Source organism: Dasypus novemcinctus, chromosome X (genome assembly GCF_030445035.2).
Source record: "Dasypus novemcinctus isolate mDasNov1 chromosome X, mDasNov1.1.hap2, whole genome shotgun sequence".
NCBI lineage: Eukaryota > Metazoa > Chordata > Mammalia > Cingulata > Dasypodidae > Dasypus > Dasypus novemcinctus.
The window spans coordinates 117,604,989-117,620,726 of NC_080704.1; the positions used below are offsets into that span (position 1 = coordinate 117,604,989).

Consider the following 15,738-nt stretch of genomic DNA (forward strand, 5'->3'; position numbering starts at 1 on the left):
TTCTTTTATTAGTGTGGTATATTCATTCAATGAATACATTTTAGAGCATGGCTACATAGCATGGATTATAGTTTACACTGTATTTTACACTCTCTCCCAGTCCACTCAGTGGGCTATATCATTCGGGACAACTCCTCGTCCTGAAAATGCCCCCATATCACACCTCCTTTTCCCTCTCCCAGCCTTCAGGACTCCAGTGTCCACAGTCTCGCCATCTATGATATAATTTCGCCCATTGCTAGAGTCACAATAATTCTATGGTAAAATACCAGTAAGTTCACACTAGTCTACAGTTTATTCCTCCATCCTGAGGACTCTGGAATAGCAATGTCCACTCCACCTCTAAATCGAGAGGGGGCTTAGATCCCACATGACGATCGATGGAATTCTGCTTGCAGCTGTAGACTCTCTTGGTTCCCTGATGTGGTGGGTGACCATCCTCACCTCCTATATTTTTTAATGTAACATTTTGTGTGATCTATGTATCTTTTAAAAATAAATTAAAAACATTTTTTAGAAGTGAAAGTTTGGTAAAAGGTATTCCATGCAAATAGTAAGAAAAAAGAAAGAGCTGGAGTAGCAATACTCATATTGGAAAACATAGTTTTTTTGTGGTTTTTTCCCTCTTTTTTGTTTTAATGTCACATTAAAAAAATATGAGGTCCCCATATACCCTCCACCACCCTCACCCCTCTCCTTCCACATCAACAACCTCTTTCATCATTGTGGGACATTCATTGCATTTGTTGAATATGTTTTGGAGCACTGCTGCACCACATGGATAACGGTTTACATTGTAGTTTACACTCTCCCCCAGTCCACCCAGTGGGCCATGGCAGGACATACAATGTCCAGCATCGGACAACATAGTTTTTAAATGCAAAACTGTTATAAGAGATGAAGAAAGTCATTATATATTAATAGAAGGGGTAATTTACCAAGAGGAAATAACTTTACTAAATATTTATGCACCTAACCTGAGTGCCCCAACATACATGAGGTACAAAGATGAAGAGAGAAATAGATTTCTCTGCAATAATATTTGGAGACTTCAATATACCACTCTTAGTAATGGATAGAACATCTGAACAGAGGATAAATGAAGAAACAGAGAGCTTGAATAATTTGATAAATGAACTACACCTAACAGACACCTACTGAGCATTATACCCCAAAACAACAGGATATACATTCTTTTCAAGTACTCATGGATCCTTTTCCAAGATAGACCATATGTTGGTTCCCAAGACAAGTCTTAATAAATTTTAAAAGTTTGAAATCATACAAAACCCTTTCTCTAATCATAATAGAATGAAACTGGAAATCAATAACGGACAGAAAGGGAAAATTCATAAATATATGGAGATTAAAGTACACACTCATAAATAATTAGTGGGTCAAAGAAGAAATTGGAAGAAAATTCAGGCAGAATCTTGAGATGAATGAAAATGAGAACACAACATATCAAAACCTATGGGAGGGAAGCGGCTGTGGCTCAATCAGATGAGCTCCCGTCTACCATATGGGAGGCCTTCGGTTTGCATCCCGAGGCCTCCTTGTGAAGGCAGCCTCACCCGCAGACACCGCAGAGTGCTGTCCTGCCCACAGATGCCGCAGAGAGCCCACTCAGCAAGGTGATGCAACAAAAAGAAGGGAGACAACTGAGAACACAGAAGAGCCCGCAGCAAATGGACACAGAGAGCAGACAGCAAGCAAACTGCAAGGGGGGGGAGGGGAAATAAATAAATACAGACACAGAAGAACGTACAGTGAATGGACACAGAGAGCAGAAAGCACACAAAAAAAGCCACAAAGGGGTGGGGGATAATAAAAACAACAACAACACAAAACACATGGGACACCACAAAATTAGTATAAAGGGAAATTTATTAGTCCGCATTGCCTACATTAAAAAGGAAGGAAAAACTAAAGTTGAAGATCTAACTGCACACCTGGAGGTACTAGACAAAGAATAACAAAATAATCCCAAACCAAGGCAAAGGAAAGAATTAGTAAAGATCAGAGCAGAAAGAAATGAAACAGAGAAGAAGATTTAAAAAAATAGAATTTTTTAAAAAGTTGTTTCTTTGAGAAGACGAACAAAATCAACAAACCCTTAGCTAGACTGGCAGATAAAAAAGAGAAGACATAAATAAAATCAGAAATGACATGGGGGACTTTAACTCTGACCCACAGAAATAAGAGAGATCATAAGAGGATACTATGAACAACTGTATGCCAAAAAACTAGACAATGTTGATGAGATAGACAAATTCCTGGAAATACATGAACCGCCTACACTGACTAAGAAGAAATAGAAGACCTCAACAAACCTATCACAAGTGACAAGATGGAACTGTTATCATAAACCTCCCAAAGGAACTATTGTGATTAGTAAGGGAAGAAATTGTAGTATTGATATGGAGAAAGTGGCCACTATACCTGCTGATTGTAGGGAGAGGGAAGAAGAGATATGGTGTGGGGGCATTTTCAGGACTTGGAATTGTCCTGGGTGGTGCTGCAGGGATGGATCCTGGACATTGTGTGTCTTGCCATGGCCCACTGGGTGGAGTGGGGGAGAGTGTAGAATACAATGTAGACCACTGTCCATGTGGTGCAGCAGTGCTCCAAAATGTGTTCACCATGTGCAGTGAATGTACCACGACAATGGAAGAGGTTGTTGATGTGGGAGGAGTGGGGTAGGGGGATAGGGGGTATATGGGGACCTCATATTTTTTAATGTAACAATTAAAAGGAAAGAAAGAAAGAAAAAAAGAAAACCTCCCAAAGATGAAAAGCCTGGGACCAGATGGTTTCACAGGTGAATTCTACCAATCATTCAAAGACAATCTAATACCAATCTTGCCCAAGCTCTTTCAAAAAATTGAACAGGAAAGAATGCTATCAACTCATTTTACGATGCCAACATCGTCCTAGTACTGAAACCAGATAAACGTACTATGAAAAAAAAGGAAATTGCAGACCAATATCTCTAATGAATATAAATGCAAAAATCCTCAACAAAATATTTGCAAACCAAATCCAAAAGCACATTAAAAGAATTATGCAGCAAGATCAAGTGGGTTTCATCCCAGGTATTCAAGGGTGGTTCAACAAAAGAAAATTCATTAGTGAAATAAACCACATTGATAAATTGAAGAAGAAAAATCACGATTCTCTCAATTGATGCAGAAATTGTTTGACAAAATGCAGTACCCTTTCTTGATAAAAACAGTCCAAAAGATAGGAATAGAGGGAAGCTCTCACAAGGTGGTAAAGTGTATATATGAAAAATCTACAGCTATTATAGCACTGTACTCAAGAGTCAAAGACTGAAAGCTTCTCCACTGAGATCAAGAACAAAATAAGGATTTCCTCTTTCACCATTACTATTTGGTATTGTGCTAGAGGTTCTAGCTAGAGCAATTAGACTAGATAAAGAAATAAAAGGCACCCAAATAGGAAAGGAAGAGGTAAAACTTTCCCTGATGATATGATCCTATATCTAGTACATCCTGAAAAATCCACAACAAAGCTCCTAGAATTAATAGATGAGTTCAGTGAAGTGCTGAGATACAAGATTAATGAACAAAAGTCAATATCATTTCTATACACTATTCATGAGAAATCTGAAGAGGAAATTTTTAAAATTCCATTCATAATAGTGACTAAAACAATCAAATATTTAGGAGTAAACTTAACCAAGGACATAAAGGACCGCATTCAGAACACTACAAAACATTGCTAAAAGAAATCAAGGAAGCGGAAATGGCCCTTCTTTGGAGCTGGTGTTTCTGCATGATGGAACTGGACTCAGAGGGGATCTCTTTTCACAAGACTTGCATGCTACTTTACTGGAATTGTAGTTGGTGCTGGGGTTTAAGATATATTTAGGGGATTTGAATCTCTGGACTGACAATATGATAGCCAGACCCTGAGCCTCAACAGACTTCAGCTCCTACACTCTGATTTATTGGACTTACCCCACTCAGCTAACATGGAGTTGAAGAAGGTCAAGCACCACACCATGGAGCCTATAGTGTCTACAACTGAAAGCAGGAGGATTGCATCCAGTATCCATGTGGAATCGAAGCCCCCACTTGACATAGATGTGCAATGGACACAACCAATCCAATGTCCACAGAGAAAATGTGGCATGGGTGTGGGAAGGGTGGCCATGGTGGCTGCTGGGTGCGGGGAATGGGAGGAAGAGATGAGATGGGGAGGCGTTTTCGGGACGTGGAGTTGTCCTGGATGGTGCTTCACGGTCAATTACGGGACATTGTAGATCCCCCCAGGGCCCACTGGATGGAACGTGGGAGAGTGTGGGCTATGATGTGGACCATTGACTCTGGGGTGCAGTGATGCTCAGAGATGTACTTACCAGGTGCAATGGATGTGTCATGATGATGGGAGAGAGTGTTGCTGTGGGGGGAGTGGGGGGTGGGGGGTGGTGGGGTTGAATGGGATCTCATATTTTTTGAATGTAATATTTTAAAAAATAATAATAAAAAATAAAAAATTTTTTTAAAAAGCCTTAAATAAATGGAAGGACATTCCATGCTCATGGATTAGATGAGTAAATATCATTAAGATATCAATTCTACCCAAACTGATTTATAGATTCAATGCAATTTCAATAAAATTCCCAACAGCCTTTTTTTGCAGAAATGGAAAAGCCAATTAACAAATTTATTTGAAATGGTAAGAGGCCCAGAATAGCCAAAAATGTCTTTGAAAAGAAGAATAAAGTTGGAGGACTCTCACTTCCTGACTTTAAACATATTACTTAGCTACAGTGATTTTAAAAAAAAAGATAGATTGATAAATGGAACTGAATCAAGAGTTCAGAAATAGACCCTCACATCGATGGTCAAGTGAATTTTGACAAGGCTGTTAAGCCCACCCAGCTGGGCCAAAACAGTGTACTCAACAAATGGTGCTCGGAGAATTGGATAGCCATATCCAAAAGAGAGAAAGAGGACCCCTATCTTGCATCTTATACAAAAATGAACTCAAAATGCATCAAGGACCAAAATATAAAAGCAACAGCCATAAAACTCCTAGCTGAATATGTAGAAAAACGTGAAGATCTTGTGGAAAGCGGTACTTTCTTAAACCTTACACCCAAAGCATGAGCAACAACAGAAAAATAGATAAATGAGACCTCCTCAAAATTAAATACTTTTGCAACTCAAAGGACTTTCTCAAAAGGGTGAAAAGGCGGCCAACTCAATGGAAGAAAATATTTGGCAATCACACAGCCAATAAGGGTTTAATATCCATGATAAATAAAATTATCGTTCAACTCAACAATTAAAAAGACAAACTACCAGATTAAAAAATGGGGGAAAGACTTGACAAGAGGGTTGTCCAAGGAAGAAATACAAATGGCAAAGAAACACACGAAAAATGTTCAATATCACTAATCATTAGAGAAATGTAAACCAAAACTACAATGAGATATCATTTCACTCCTATTAGACTGGCCACTAGTAAAAGTCAGAAAACTGTACATTTTGGAGAGGATATGGAGAGATAGGAACACTTATTCACTGTTGGTGGGAAGGTAGAATGGTACAGCCACTGTGGAGGACTGTTTGGCAGTTCCTAAGGAAGTTGAATACAGCCTTGCCATGTGACCTGGCAATAATATTCATTGGTATATATCCAGAATAACTGATAACAGTGACATGAATAGACATCTGCACACCCAAGTTCATAACAACATTATTCACGATAGCCAAAAGTTAGAAACAGCCCAGGTTTCCATCAACTGATGAGTGGATAAACAAATTGTGGTGTATATACATGATGGAATATTATGCAGCAGTAAGAAGAAATGAAGACAGGAAGCACATGAGAACAGGGATGAACCTGGAGAACATTCTGTTCAGTGAAACAAGTCAGACACAAAAGGACAAATGCTGTACGATTGTGCTATTATGAACTAAATATATTCTATAAACTCATGGAATTAATAATTAGAAATTAGGTCTCCAGAAAACAGAGTGAGGGTAGAGAATGGAAAGCTGATGGTTAATCTGTGCAGAATTGGTTAAAAGGTTGCTTGTAAATCTTTGGAAATGAATGGAAATGGTGAGAGCATGGATTGCTGTTTGTGACTAGCAGAGATACTATATGGGTATGACAGTGGTTGAAAAGGAAAACTTAAGGACAGTTATATTACCAGAAGGAAAACTAAAAAATATATCTTGGGACTGTATAACACAGTGAAACCTCATGAAAAATACAATATGGGTGATATTACACATATAAGACTGTTTTTACAAAATATAAATACAAATAAACTAGAGAGAAGGAAACAGAATAGCTGCTATGTATGGTAGGTGAAGCATTGAGAGATTGAGAGGTGATAAATTTTGTTTGTTTGTTTGGTTGGTTGGTTTTTGTCTTTTAGCATTGTTGTTATTGTTGCTGTAATAATGAAGATGCCCTAGGAATGACTGGAGTGATGAATGCACAACTATGTGTTTGTACTGAATGCCATTGATTGTACACTTTAGATGCTTTCTTATTATGTATCAATAAAACTTATTTGTAAAAATAAAAAAGGAATGAAACAGTGATACAGGCAACAATATGGGTGACTCTTGAAAAAATTATGCCAAGTGAAAGAAGCCAAACACAGAGTACCACATATTCTATGATTCCATTTATATGTAATGCCCAGAAGCGGCAAATCCATGGTGACAGCAAGTAGATTGGTAATTGCTGGGAGCTGGGGGAAGAGAAGAATGCAGATTGACTGCTAATAGCACTGGACTTTCTTTTCTGGGTGTTGAAATGATCTAAAATTAGATAATGGTGATACTTTGCTAACTCTGTGCATATACTCAAGAGCACTAAATTGTAAATGTTAAATGGATGAATTTATGGCATGTGGATTATATCTCAATAAATTTGTTTTTAAAATGGACTATCTAATGTAAGCAGGACAATTGCTTATTAGAGACCTGAGAGGGAGGGTCTGACTGCTTAGATCACTTCGTTGATTGTTCTATAAGGCAAAGGATCAAATTGAGATGCTGGTAACTTTAAACATATTTAATTCCCATTAGGTCTACACTTGACCATGAGAGCTGGCTGCACCATACAGCCATCAACAAACCTACCTAATTTATTGCTTCTACATTCTGCTATCCCAGGGCCACCAACCCTCTTATGGTACCGATGACTCTCAAGGAACCACAATTATCGAACCTGTCCCAGCTTTGTACTCCCAAATAGGTGCTACCTAATCTCAGTTAGCCTGGGTAGGAAAATTATATTCATCAATCATAGAGAACATGTCAGGAGCGATTCAAAGTGTTTTACATTTACTGACTCATTTAATCCTCACAACAATGCTATGAAACAGTATTAATAAAATTATTTCCATTTTACAGATGAAGAGGTGAGCCATGGAAGAGATAGGCAACTTGCTAAGGTTACAAAGCTGGTGAGTGGCACAGCCAGAATTTAAACCCAGTCTGGTGTTAACAACAAGGAACTTAAACAACATGCTATTCTGTGTTCCAGGAACACCCTTTCAACACCCTCCCTGGTCACTCTCCCCACTTTTTTGCACCTATGTAGTTACCTAGTGAGGGAAAATTCTGTGTATTTTTAACTTGGTTACCATTCTCCTTCAAACATATTTTTCATGTGATTTAAATTTACTTCTCTGATCAAACAGAGCCCAACATCAGTATCTTTATTATCAGTTTACCTAGGCTCCTGCCCTTATAGCACATAATGCACATTCACAATATTCTGTGCAAAAATGTAATTTAAAATATTAAACCTTCCTGCCACCTCCATCATAGCTGTACCTTTTCAGTGTTCCAAAATTCCCATATACCCAAACACTACTGCCCCACACCAACAGCCACTCCTCACAGCCACAGAAAAAGTTATATAATTTAAGGTTCATATGAAATGGAATGAGGGAAGGCGTCATGGAGGAAGATACACCTGGCTTGGTCCCTGAAGGACAGGTAGAAATAGAGGGAACATGTATTCCAAAATAAACACAGTAATAGCAAATGTATGAATGTCTAAGAGCAAAGACTTTGGAGTGAGATAGTTGTGGGTTGAAATCCCAGTTCCAAAAGCTGTGTCATCTAATCAAAGTTACTTAACTTCTTTGAACTTCAGTTTAAATGATTAAAACTCTGGATAATAATGTCTCCCTCTCCTAGGTTTGTGAAGATTGAATGAAATCATGTAAAACATCAGTCACAGTCTCTAAACTCTCATTAAGAAAAGAAGCCACCAATAAAGCAGTGAACATAATTTTCCCAGTGTTGATGAGTAATTGAAGAGAAGTCTAGAAAAGTAATTGGGAACATACCAAGGCAGGTGTGTAAATATTAGAATAATTTTGGAGAAAAGAGAATAGAGTAATCAAAGTCAAAATTTGCATATAAAAGATTGGCAGAGAGATAGAGAGAGAGAGAGCAAGACAGAGGGAGGAAGAAAAACAGACAAATTGAGATTGATGAAAAATGACTTGGGAAATTAATGGAATAGGAGTGAACAAAAATAAGGCATTGGGAATGAAACAGAGAGGTTGCTTAAGAAACTGTGTAGAACTGGGAAAGTTACTGGGAAGTCATTTGTACTATTAATGGTTTCATTGTCTGGCACTCCCATTACACTGTAAGCTTCATAAGTGTGTGGACCATGTCTATTCTGTTCATCATTCTATATTCATAACCTTGTACAATGCCGGGAATATAGTAAGTGCTCAATAAACATTTGCTGAATAAATGAATGGATTATAATGATGCGGTGAGGAAGCCAAAAAAAAAAATTTCCACTTCAAGCATAGATGACTGAGAGAATAAAGGAGTAGTTTGGAAAAACCCAAGGAAAACCCAAGGAATAACGATCATAAATTCTGGTCTGTGTGTTTGAGGAGGCTGTAGTGCATGCCGGTATTCATGTTTAACAAAATTCCTTATTTATAATTGGAGCGCAGCAAAGAGATGGCGGCTGGAGATAGGTCGTTGGAAATCATTAGCATATGAATAGCGATTGCGATCACGTGGTATGAGGGAGATTTTAAATAGGAGAGAGCCTCGGAAGAGATGCCAGTAAGAGGAGAGCAGAGGAGGGAATAGGGTGTGCTAAGAAGCAAGTACAGCTTGAGCTAGGCTAGAGGAAAGAGCCAGATCAAGAATAAGATAAAAAATATGAGGAAATTCGGAAGAGACTGGTCTCAAGGAGACAAAGGAAGACACCAAGGAAGGAGTGACGATTTTCATGAAGAGCCAGAAACCAGCCACGCATGGTAAGACTATCGAAACATATCATTGATTTGACTCCCCAGAAGTTGGTGGCTTTGAAATGAGCGATTTGGGAAGATGGAAAGTACAGTAAGATCGCAGCAGTCCTCAGATTGCTTAAGTTTGAATCCCCATTAGTTTGTGACTTTATGCATATTACTCGATAGCTCTGTGCCTTGGGTTCTTCAGCCATAAAATGGGGATGAAAAAATAAGAGCAATTAGGGTTATTGTAAGGAATAAACAAGTAAATATGTGTAAAATGCCTAGAGAAATACCTTGCATGTGGTCACCACTTCATAAAAGTTTAGCTATTACTAGAGTGGGTTGTGGAAAAATTATCGGTAAAAAGATGGTAAATGGCGCTAATTTTATTTACATTTGAAGTCTGTAAGAAAAGTAAAAATACATCCCAGAAGGGAGAAGCAGAATATTCTTCTACCTTGAAATATTGCTAGCGCAAAATTAATAATTTTAGGAAGGTCACTGAGGCGTTGGCGGTTATGTCAGTATAGATTCTTCCAGAATGTTCCAGAACGCTAACCGGTTGTCTTCCAGACATGCGCAGTAAGAGCGCGCGAGTTTGGCCAATCTACAGTCTTTTCCCTATTGGCTACAGAGCCACTAGGACTCAACTCTGGTTCCTCATTGTTCTTCAGCGGGCCTCGGTCCCGCCTCCTGCAGCAAAAAATGTCCCCTCATCGGACCCTTTCGTTAATTCTTTCTCTGCCTATCCCAGGGAGCGTCTTTGTAGAGTTGGATACTTTGATGATAGTATCCAATTTACAAAAGCAAAATAATTTGTGTGCGTGGGTATATGTTTTATCTTTTAACCCAAGTAAATAAATCCGAAACAAATTAATAAAGCAAATGGGAGGGGAAATCCGGAACTGAAGGGAGGTGAGACCCAAGGTTGAAACATCGGACCGCTTTTTTCAACGGACCAAGTTATTTCCGGAAGAGAATGGGCGGGTAGAAGATTCTGAGTGTTTGGCGGGTTTCGCGCTCTTCCTATGTATCTGATTATACTGCAGCCGAGGGAGCCGAACACGTGAGGACGTAGTGACGCCGCCACTGCCGGGACAACAAACTCCTTCGGGCTCTCCGATGGCCATGTCCGTGGTGAGTGCCCGAGACACGCTGGGCTGGGCTGTTGGGGCACAGGCTGTTGGGCCTATGAGGGGAGGAGCGCGGGACTGCGCTGGCTGCTGGTCACGTGCGCAAGTGGCGAATCGGGGCCTAGCCTGCCCTGCTGCGGGGCGGGGCCCGCTCTCTGTTGGCTCCCCCTCCCCCCAGCCTCGTCGGTTGTGTGATTGCTCCGCAGTCCAGAAAAAGACGGCCAGACTGTGAGCTGTGAGAGCCAGGGATGTTGGAGTCTGTTGTTTATGGCTTGGCACCTGCCTTCTAATAATCACTGTAGCTAGCCTGAGAAAAAAAATGCAACCGGTTATTTGTTGCTCTTAATATAAATGACAACTCTGGCTGGGGAAAGAAGGTAATTAATACTCCTGCGGGAGAAACCACCGATCAGTATTTCTTTTCTAAAGTTTTACAATTCTTTACAGACGCCTGTGTTTACATAATGTGTGTAGGTTAGCGACTTAGGTTTTCAAGTAGTTCCTTGAACTTCATTCTTATTCTTTTTTTTTTTTTCATTGAACAACTTTTGAGTTCAGTAACAACTTTTGCTTCAAAAGAGAACTGAATACTTTCCTAGATTATTCCATGGCAGTTTTTTCTCTACTTAAGGTTCATGTAGCATCATTTTTTAAGGTGAATGCTTTGTAAAATATTGAAAGCCTGAGGTACTTCATTACCAAGCAGATTATAAATTTATAGGGGAAGATTGAAAAATTTCAAACTACCTAATGAGAGATGATTATGACCAAAAAACAGGTTCTTAAAAATAGTGAAATTTTTAAAAATTGGAAACTTGAGGCCTAACCTTTAAAATGTCCACATTTATATGAAAGAATGTGCGCTAAGTGTAGAACTACAAAGTGGTTGAAATTAATTGTCAGCTTCTGTTGGTGGTTTTGTGTTATTGAGAAGTTGGAGGGGTGGTAATCTACATTTCTGAAAATTGTTTTGTAGGATTTTAAAACTTATGTGGATCAGGCATGTAGAGCTGCTGAGGAATTTGTCAACATTTATTATGAGACAATGGACAAAAGAAGACGGGTGAGTGTTACAAATCCTACTACTCTTCATTAAATACCAGGTCTATTTCTGAGCAGCCATTCATCTGATTTGCCTAAGTGATAACTCTGGACCTGATCTTTAAGACTGCATTGCCTAGGCAAGGATTAATATGGTATTAGTGGGAATGTGGACTCTGGAGTCATATCCCAACTTTGATCTTACCTGGCTGTGTAACCTCTCTTAACCTCATTTTTTTAGGATGGTAAGTAGGAATTAATTTAAATACCGCACTTAACATGGGGTTAAGCATATATTTACTTAAGTGTGTTACTTTTTTTATTCTGGTCATTTAACCAATAGGGTTGAAGTAGTATTTGTGCTAGTGAAGGGATCTGCTGATAAAGGGAGTGTTTCCTTAATTCTCTATTTCTTTTTACAAAAAGGTTAAAACTGGCTTGGGGCTGCATGTACTTAAAACTGCTAACAATTTAATTCATTTTAATACAGAAACAAATCTTTACAACTTGAGCTTTTGGGGACAAGGTTTCTCATTGTAGCTAAAGTGAAATAGAAGAGAAGTATTCAACTGCCTAGTTTATCTATTTATGGCCAAAGGCAGTACCCATGTTTACATTGGTTTTCAGTGGAGGTAGAATCATGAAAATGTTTATATAGCTTCTGTACCTTTTTAATTCGTTTCTGTAAAAGTCTTACCCAGAAACAAAAATCTTTCCCTTTTTCTTTTACTTTCTTTTTAGGCACTAACCAGGCTGTATCTGGACAAGGCCTCTTTAATATGGAATGGAAATGTTGTTACTGGACTGGAAGCCCTGGCTAATTTTTTTGAAATGTTGCCTTCTAGTGAGTTCCAGATCAATATGTTAGATTGCCAGCCAGTTCATGGTAAGATCACAGTCTTTCAAGGTTCTTCCTTTGATTTCATTTAGTGAGCAATGAGCTGTTACACCAAAAGCAGTAATCAACTTTTAGTGATGGAAATATTTACTTCCTGAAAAAAATTCAACATTATGAAAAATATAGCTGTGTAATCAATCTTTCGGTCTTCCTTTCAATGCATCTCACTCCAGAATATCACTAGTAGTTTTGGTGGATTGTGTGATTATGGGTTATTAAAAATTATATGAGATGTTGAGTCTAAATTGATTTATGTTCATGCAGAGGAGAGGTTACTTATTTTTCTTAAATAAATATGTGGCTGCTATGTCCTGAAATGTCTCCAAAGGTGGATTATACTCTATCTCTGATTAATATGTTTTAGTATCTTATAACCTATTAAAACTTTACAGAAGAAATTTACTGTTATATGAAAGGATTACCTTAACAAGACATCATTTAATTGAAGGTAGATTGATGCAGTTTATAAGATTAACCTCAACAAGGGGTCCTAAGTGTCTTAAGTAGTGGTTTAGGGTGATTCTTTTTCCTTTTTGTAGTTCTTGAAAAGAACTCAGGTGAGAAACAGAATGTGAATAAGTTCTGTTAGAAACCCAGTGAAGTATTAATATGTACAGCAAGCAAGTGGTCTCATGCTAGATTATAAATTCTTTATTTTGAAATTTTAGAGTTCTGGACTGAAAATAACTTCAGTATCTTTGAAATGGTTGTAATACATAATTTTCTGGCTTTGGGTATGTAAATACAGATTATGCTTAATGCAAAGAAAGTTTATGAAACTTTAGCATTAGATTATAAGCAATGTGGTTTAAGCCTGAAAATCTCCTTATTTATATATATATAGAAACTGACTTCCTCTCTTCTTTTATGTGGGTTAAGAGCAAGCTACCCAGTCCCAGACTACAGTTCTTGTTGTGACCAGTGGAACTGTGAAGTTTGATGGAAACAAACAACACTACTTCAACCAGAACTTCCTGCTGACTGCTCAGTCCACTCCTAACAATACTGTGTGGAAGATTGCAAGTGATTGCTTTCGTTTTCAAGATTGGGCTAGTGTTTAAAGGGGATAAAAGTCCATTCTTCTTTGGTACATTCGTGCTAGCAACAGAAATTTATGTTAACTTCTTATTTTCATTGTAGAAGCACTGTAAACTAGTATGTGCTAAAACTAGATTTCTTTGATGTTTTTTGATTCCTGGCAGCACCTTTTCTAGCAGCTGCCAGTTTGAATTGTTGCCCTTAAGAGCTTTAATGCTAGTTTTTTACATGCCTTATATACATTCCACTACTGATATTCTTGTAATAATATTAAACACCTTATCTCTGTTCCAACGTATTCACTGTGAACCCTCAGCCTACGCAAAAATGAAATCCTTTTATGATACCGTATTATTAGCACTCAGCGTTTATAAAGGGAGGAGGTGGGTTTTTTGTTTATTAGGTTAATTTTGTCATAAAGCACATGCCTACTTTCATTAAACACTGGTAATATGGTTTTAATATATGGTTTTTTCATGAAAAAGTTCAATGAAAATACTAATTTGGGTTTGTGTTAACCACTCTGATAGTTTGGGATTATACATAGACATGTTCAATAGTTTTATTTTTTTCATGTTAAGTAATATTTTTTGTTTTGGCATGTTTTATTGTGAAGTGAGTTAATTGACAAGAGAAGTACAAAATGCTCTTAATTGGTACCTGAATATTGAATACATTTAGTGGCTAGAAAGTAAACCTTAAGATTTTTTCTTGGCATCTCCAGGTCTATAACTTTAGGTAACAAATAATAAGATTGATAGCTCTATGCAGAGGATGGGAAATAAGTAATGTAGAGATCTGAGGTTGAAGTTAAACTAAGGAAGAAGCCTGGCCAGATGCTAAATTTTTGGTACTTGTTTTTTACCTCCTAAAATAATAACCTGTTTTTAGGATTTAAATCACTAAGGTAATTAATGTCCTTGCCAAATAGCTGTAAGTGTTGCTTTTGCTCTGAGAATGATTTTTTTAAGGTTTTTGTACTTCACCTTATACCAAACCAATATATTTCTCAATTTGTTCAAGAACTCATAGGGATAAAATTGTCAGCAATAAGCATAACCTTGGCAGCGGAGGCTAACATGAAAATTAGAAACAAAGCCATTGTCAGTTGCATCAAGACACATCTCTTTAAGATAACCCTGAAATTCCAAGTCTTGAACTTTAGGCCAAAAATTTCCTATGTAATAATAGCCCACAAGATAAGTAACTTTTTCCCTGTGTTTTACATTGTATTCTTTTTTAAAGTTATTTCTTTTAATTTTATGAGCTGTTAGTTCATATGACATTGAACATATCTTTTTTTAGAAAGTATTTTTTACTAAAGAGAAAATAAAGAATGACAGGTCTTCGTGAACTTCAAAAGAGCAAATAGATTAATATGGTGTCTGAACTTTTAAAGGGAAAGAAGCTTCACTTTGGTTAAACTTTTTAAATGTTTTCCATTTTTTAAATAATACTTTTAAAAATGTTTTTAAGCTGCATTGCCAGTGTTGTTTCTACATTACACCTCAAAATTAATGTTTCTTATCACTTAATTTTAAAGCCAGTAAGTCATTTCCTCTTGCTCCAAACTACACATTATATTTTGATATATTAACAAAATAGAATTAAACGTAAGGGGCTAGTACTGAAATTTAGAAATTATCCACTCCGTCTCATGGTACTACTGATCAAAACTTAACATGTTATATTTTACTCAAAGTGAGCTTGTTTTTAATTTGGATTGGTTTTTAAAATCATAGCTTAAGCAGCAGCAACCAGAATACCACAAAATTGTCCTTTCCATTTTGGAGAACAGTCTAAATTAGTAACTGAATATACCTAGCAATAACTGAATTGTTAGTCTTAATTGTTCTAAGACATTTTGTGAATTCTTTTCTCCAAGTTCTGTATAATTTTAAATGGCTGAAATTACCCTTACGTGGACTAGACTGTATTTTTGACATGCTCATATTTTTGTATCCTGAAAAAAATAAAATTTGCCTTGTGACAAGCTTTCTTAAGCATGTTGTAAGATCTTTTGAATTTTTTTAACTCTCCAAAACAGATGTTTGTTTCTTTACCTTAGAAGATTTTCAGTGCTTGACAACTTTGACAGTTTCTTTGCTGTACTGTCTCTTCTTCGTTTGTCCTCTTTTCCTGCCAAGCGTTCACATTCTTGAGTTCACCTGTTTGAGTGGCACTAAAATTTTAGTGAGAAGTTCGAAATTTTAACCCTGAGAAACTATCCAAACCACTATATTCAGTAGGCAGTCAAACCAAAATACAATTGTTCCCAGGAAGAATGATCCCCTTAACTTTAATTATACATTAAAAATATGCCAATACACACTTTTGGAGAGGAGTGAGAT

General features: G+C 37.4%; 1 protein-coding gene across 1 annotated transcript; it reads left to right on the forward strand.

Moving 5' to 3' along the window:
* Positions 1–9,097: 9,097 nt before the first annotated feature.
* On the forward strand, positions 9,098–15,390 carry NXT2 (nuclear transport factor 2 like export factor 2). The gene is made up of 5 exons (XM_012530781.4): positions 9,098–9,298; positions 10,327–10,414; positions 11,387–11,473; positions 12,193–12,337; positions 13,229–15,390. Exons 1-5 carry the CDS (start codon positions 9,201–9,203, stop codon positions 13,408–13,410), a joined length of 600 nt encoding a protein of 199 aa, XP_012386235.2. The 5' UTR covers positions 9,098–9,200; the 3' UTR covers positions 13,411–15,390.
* The last annotated feature ends 348 nt before the right edge of the window (positions 15,391–15,738 follow it).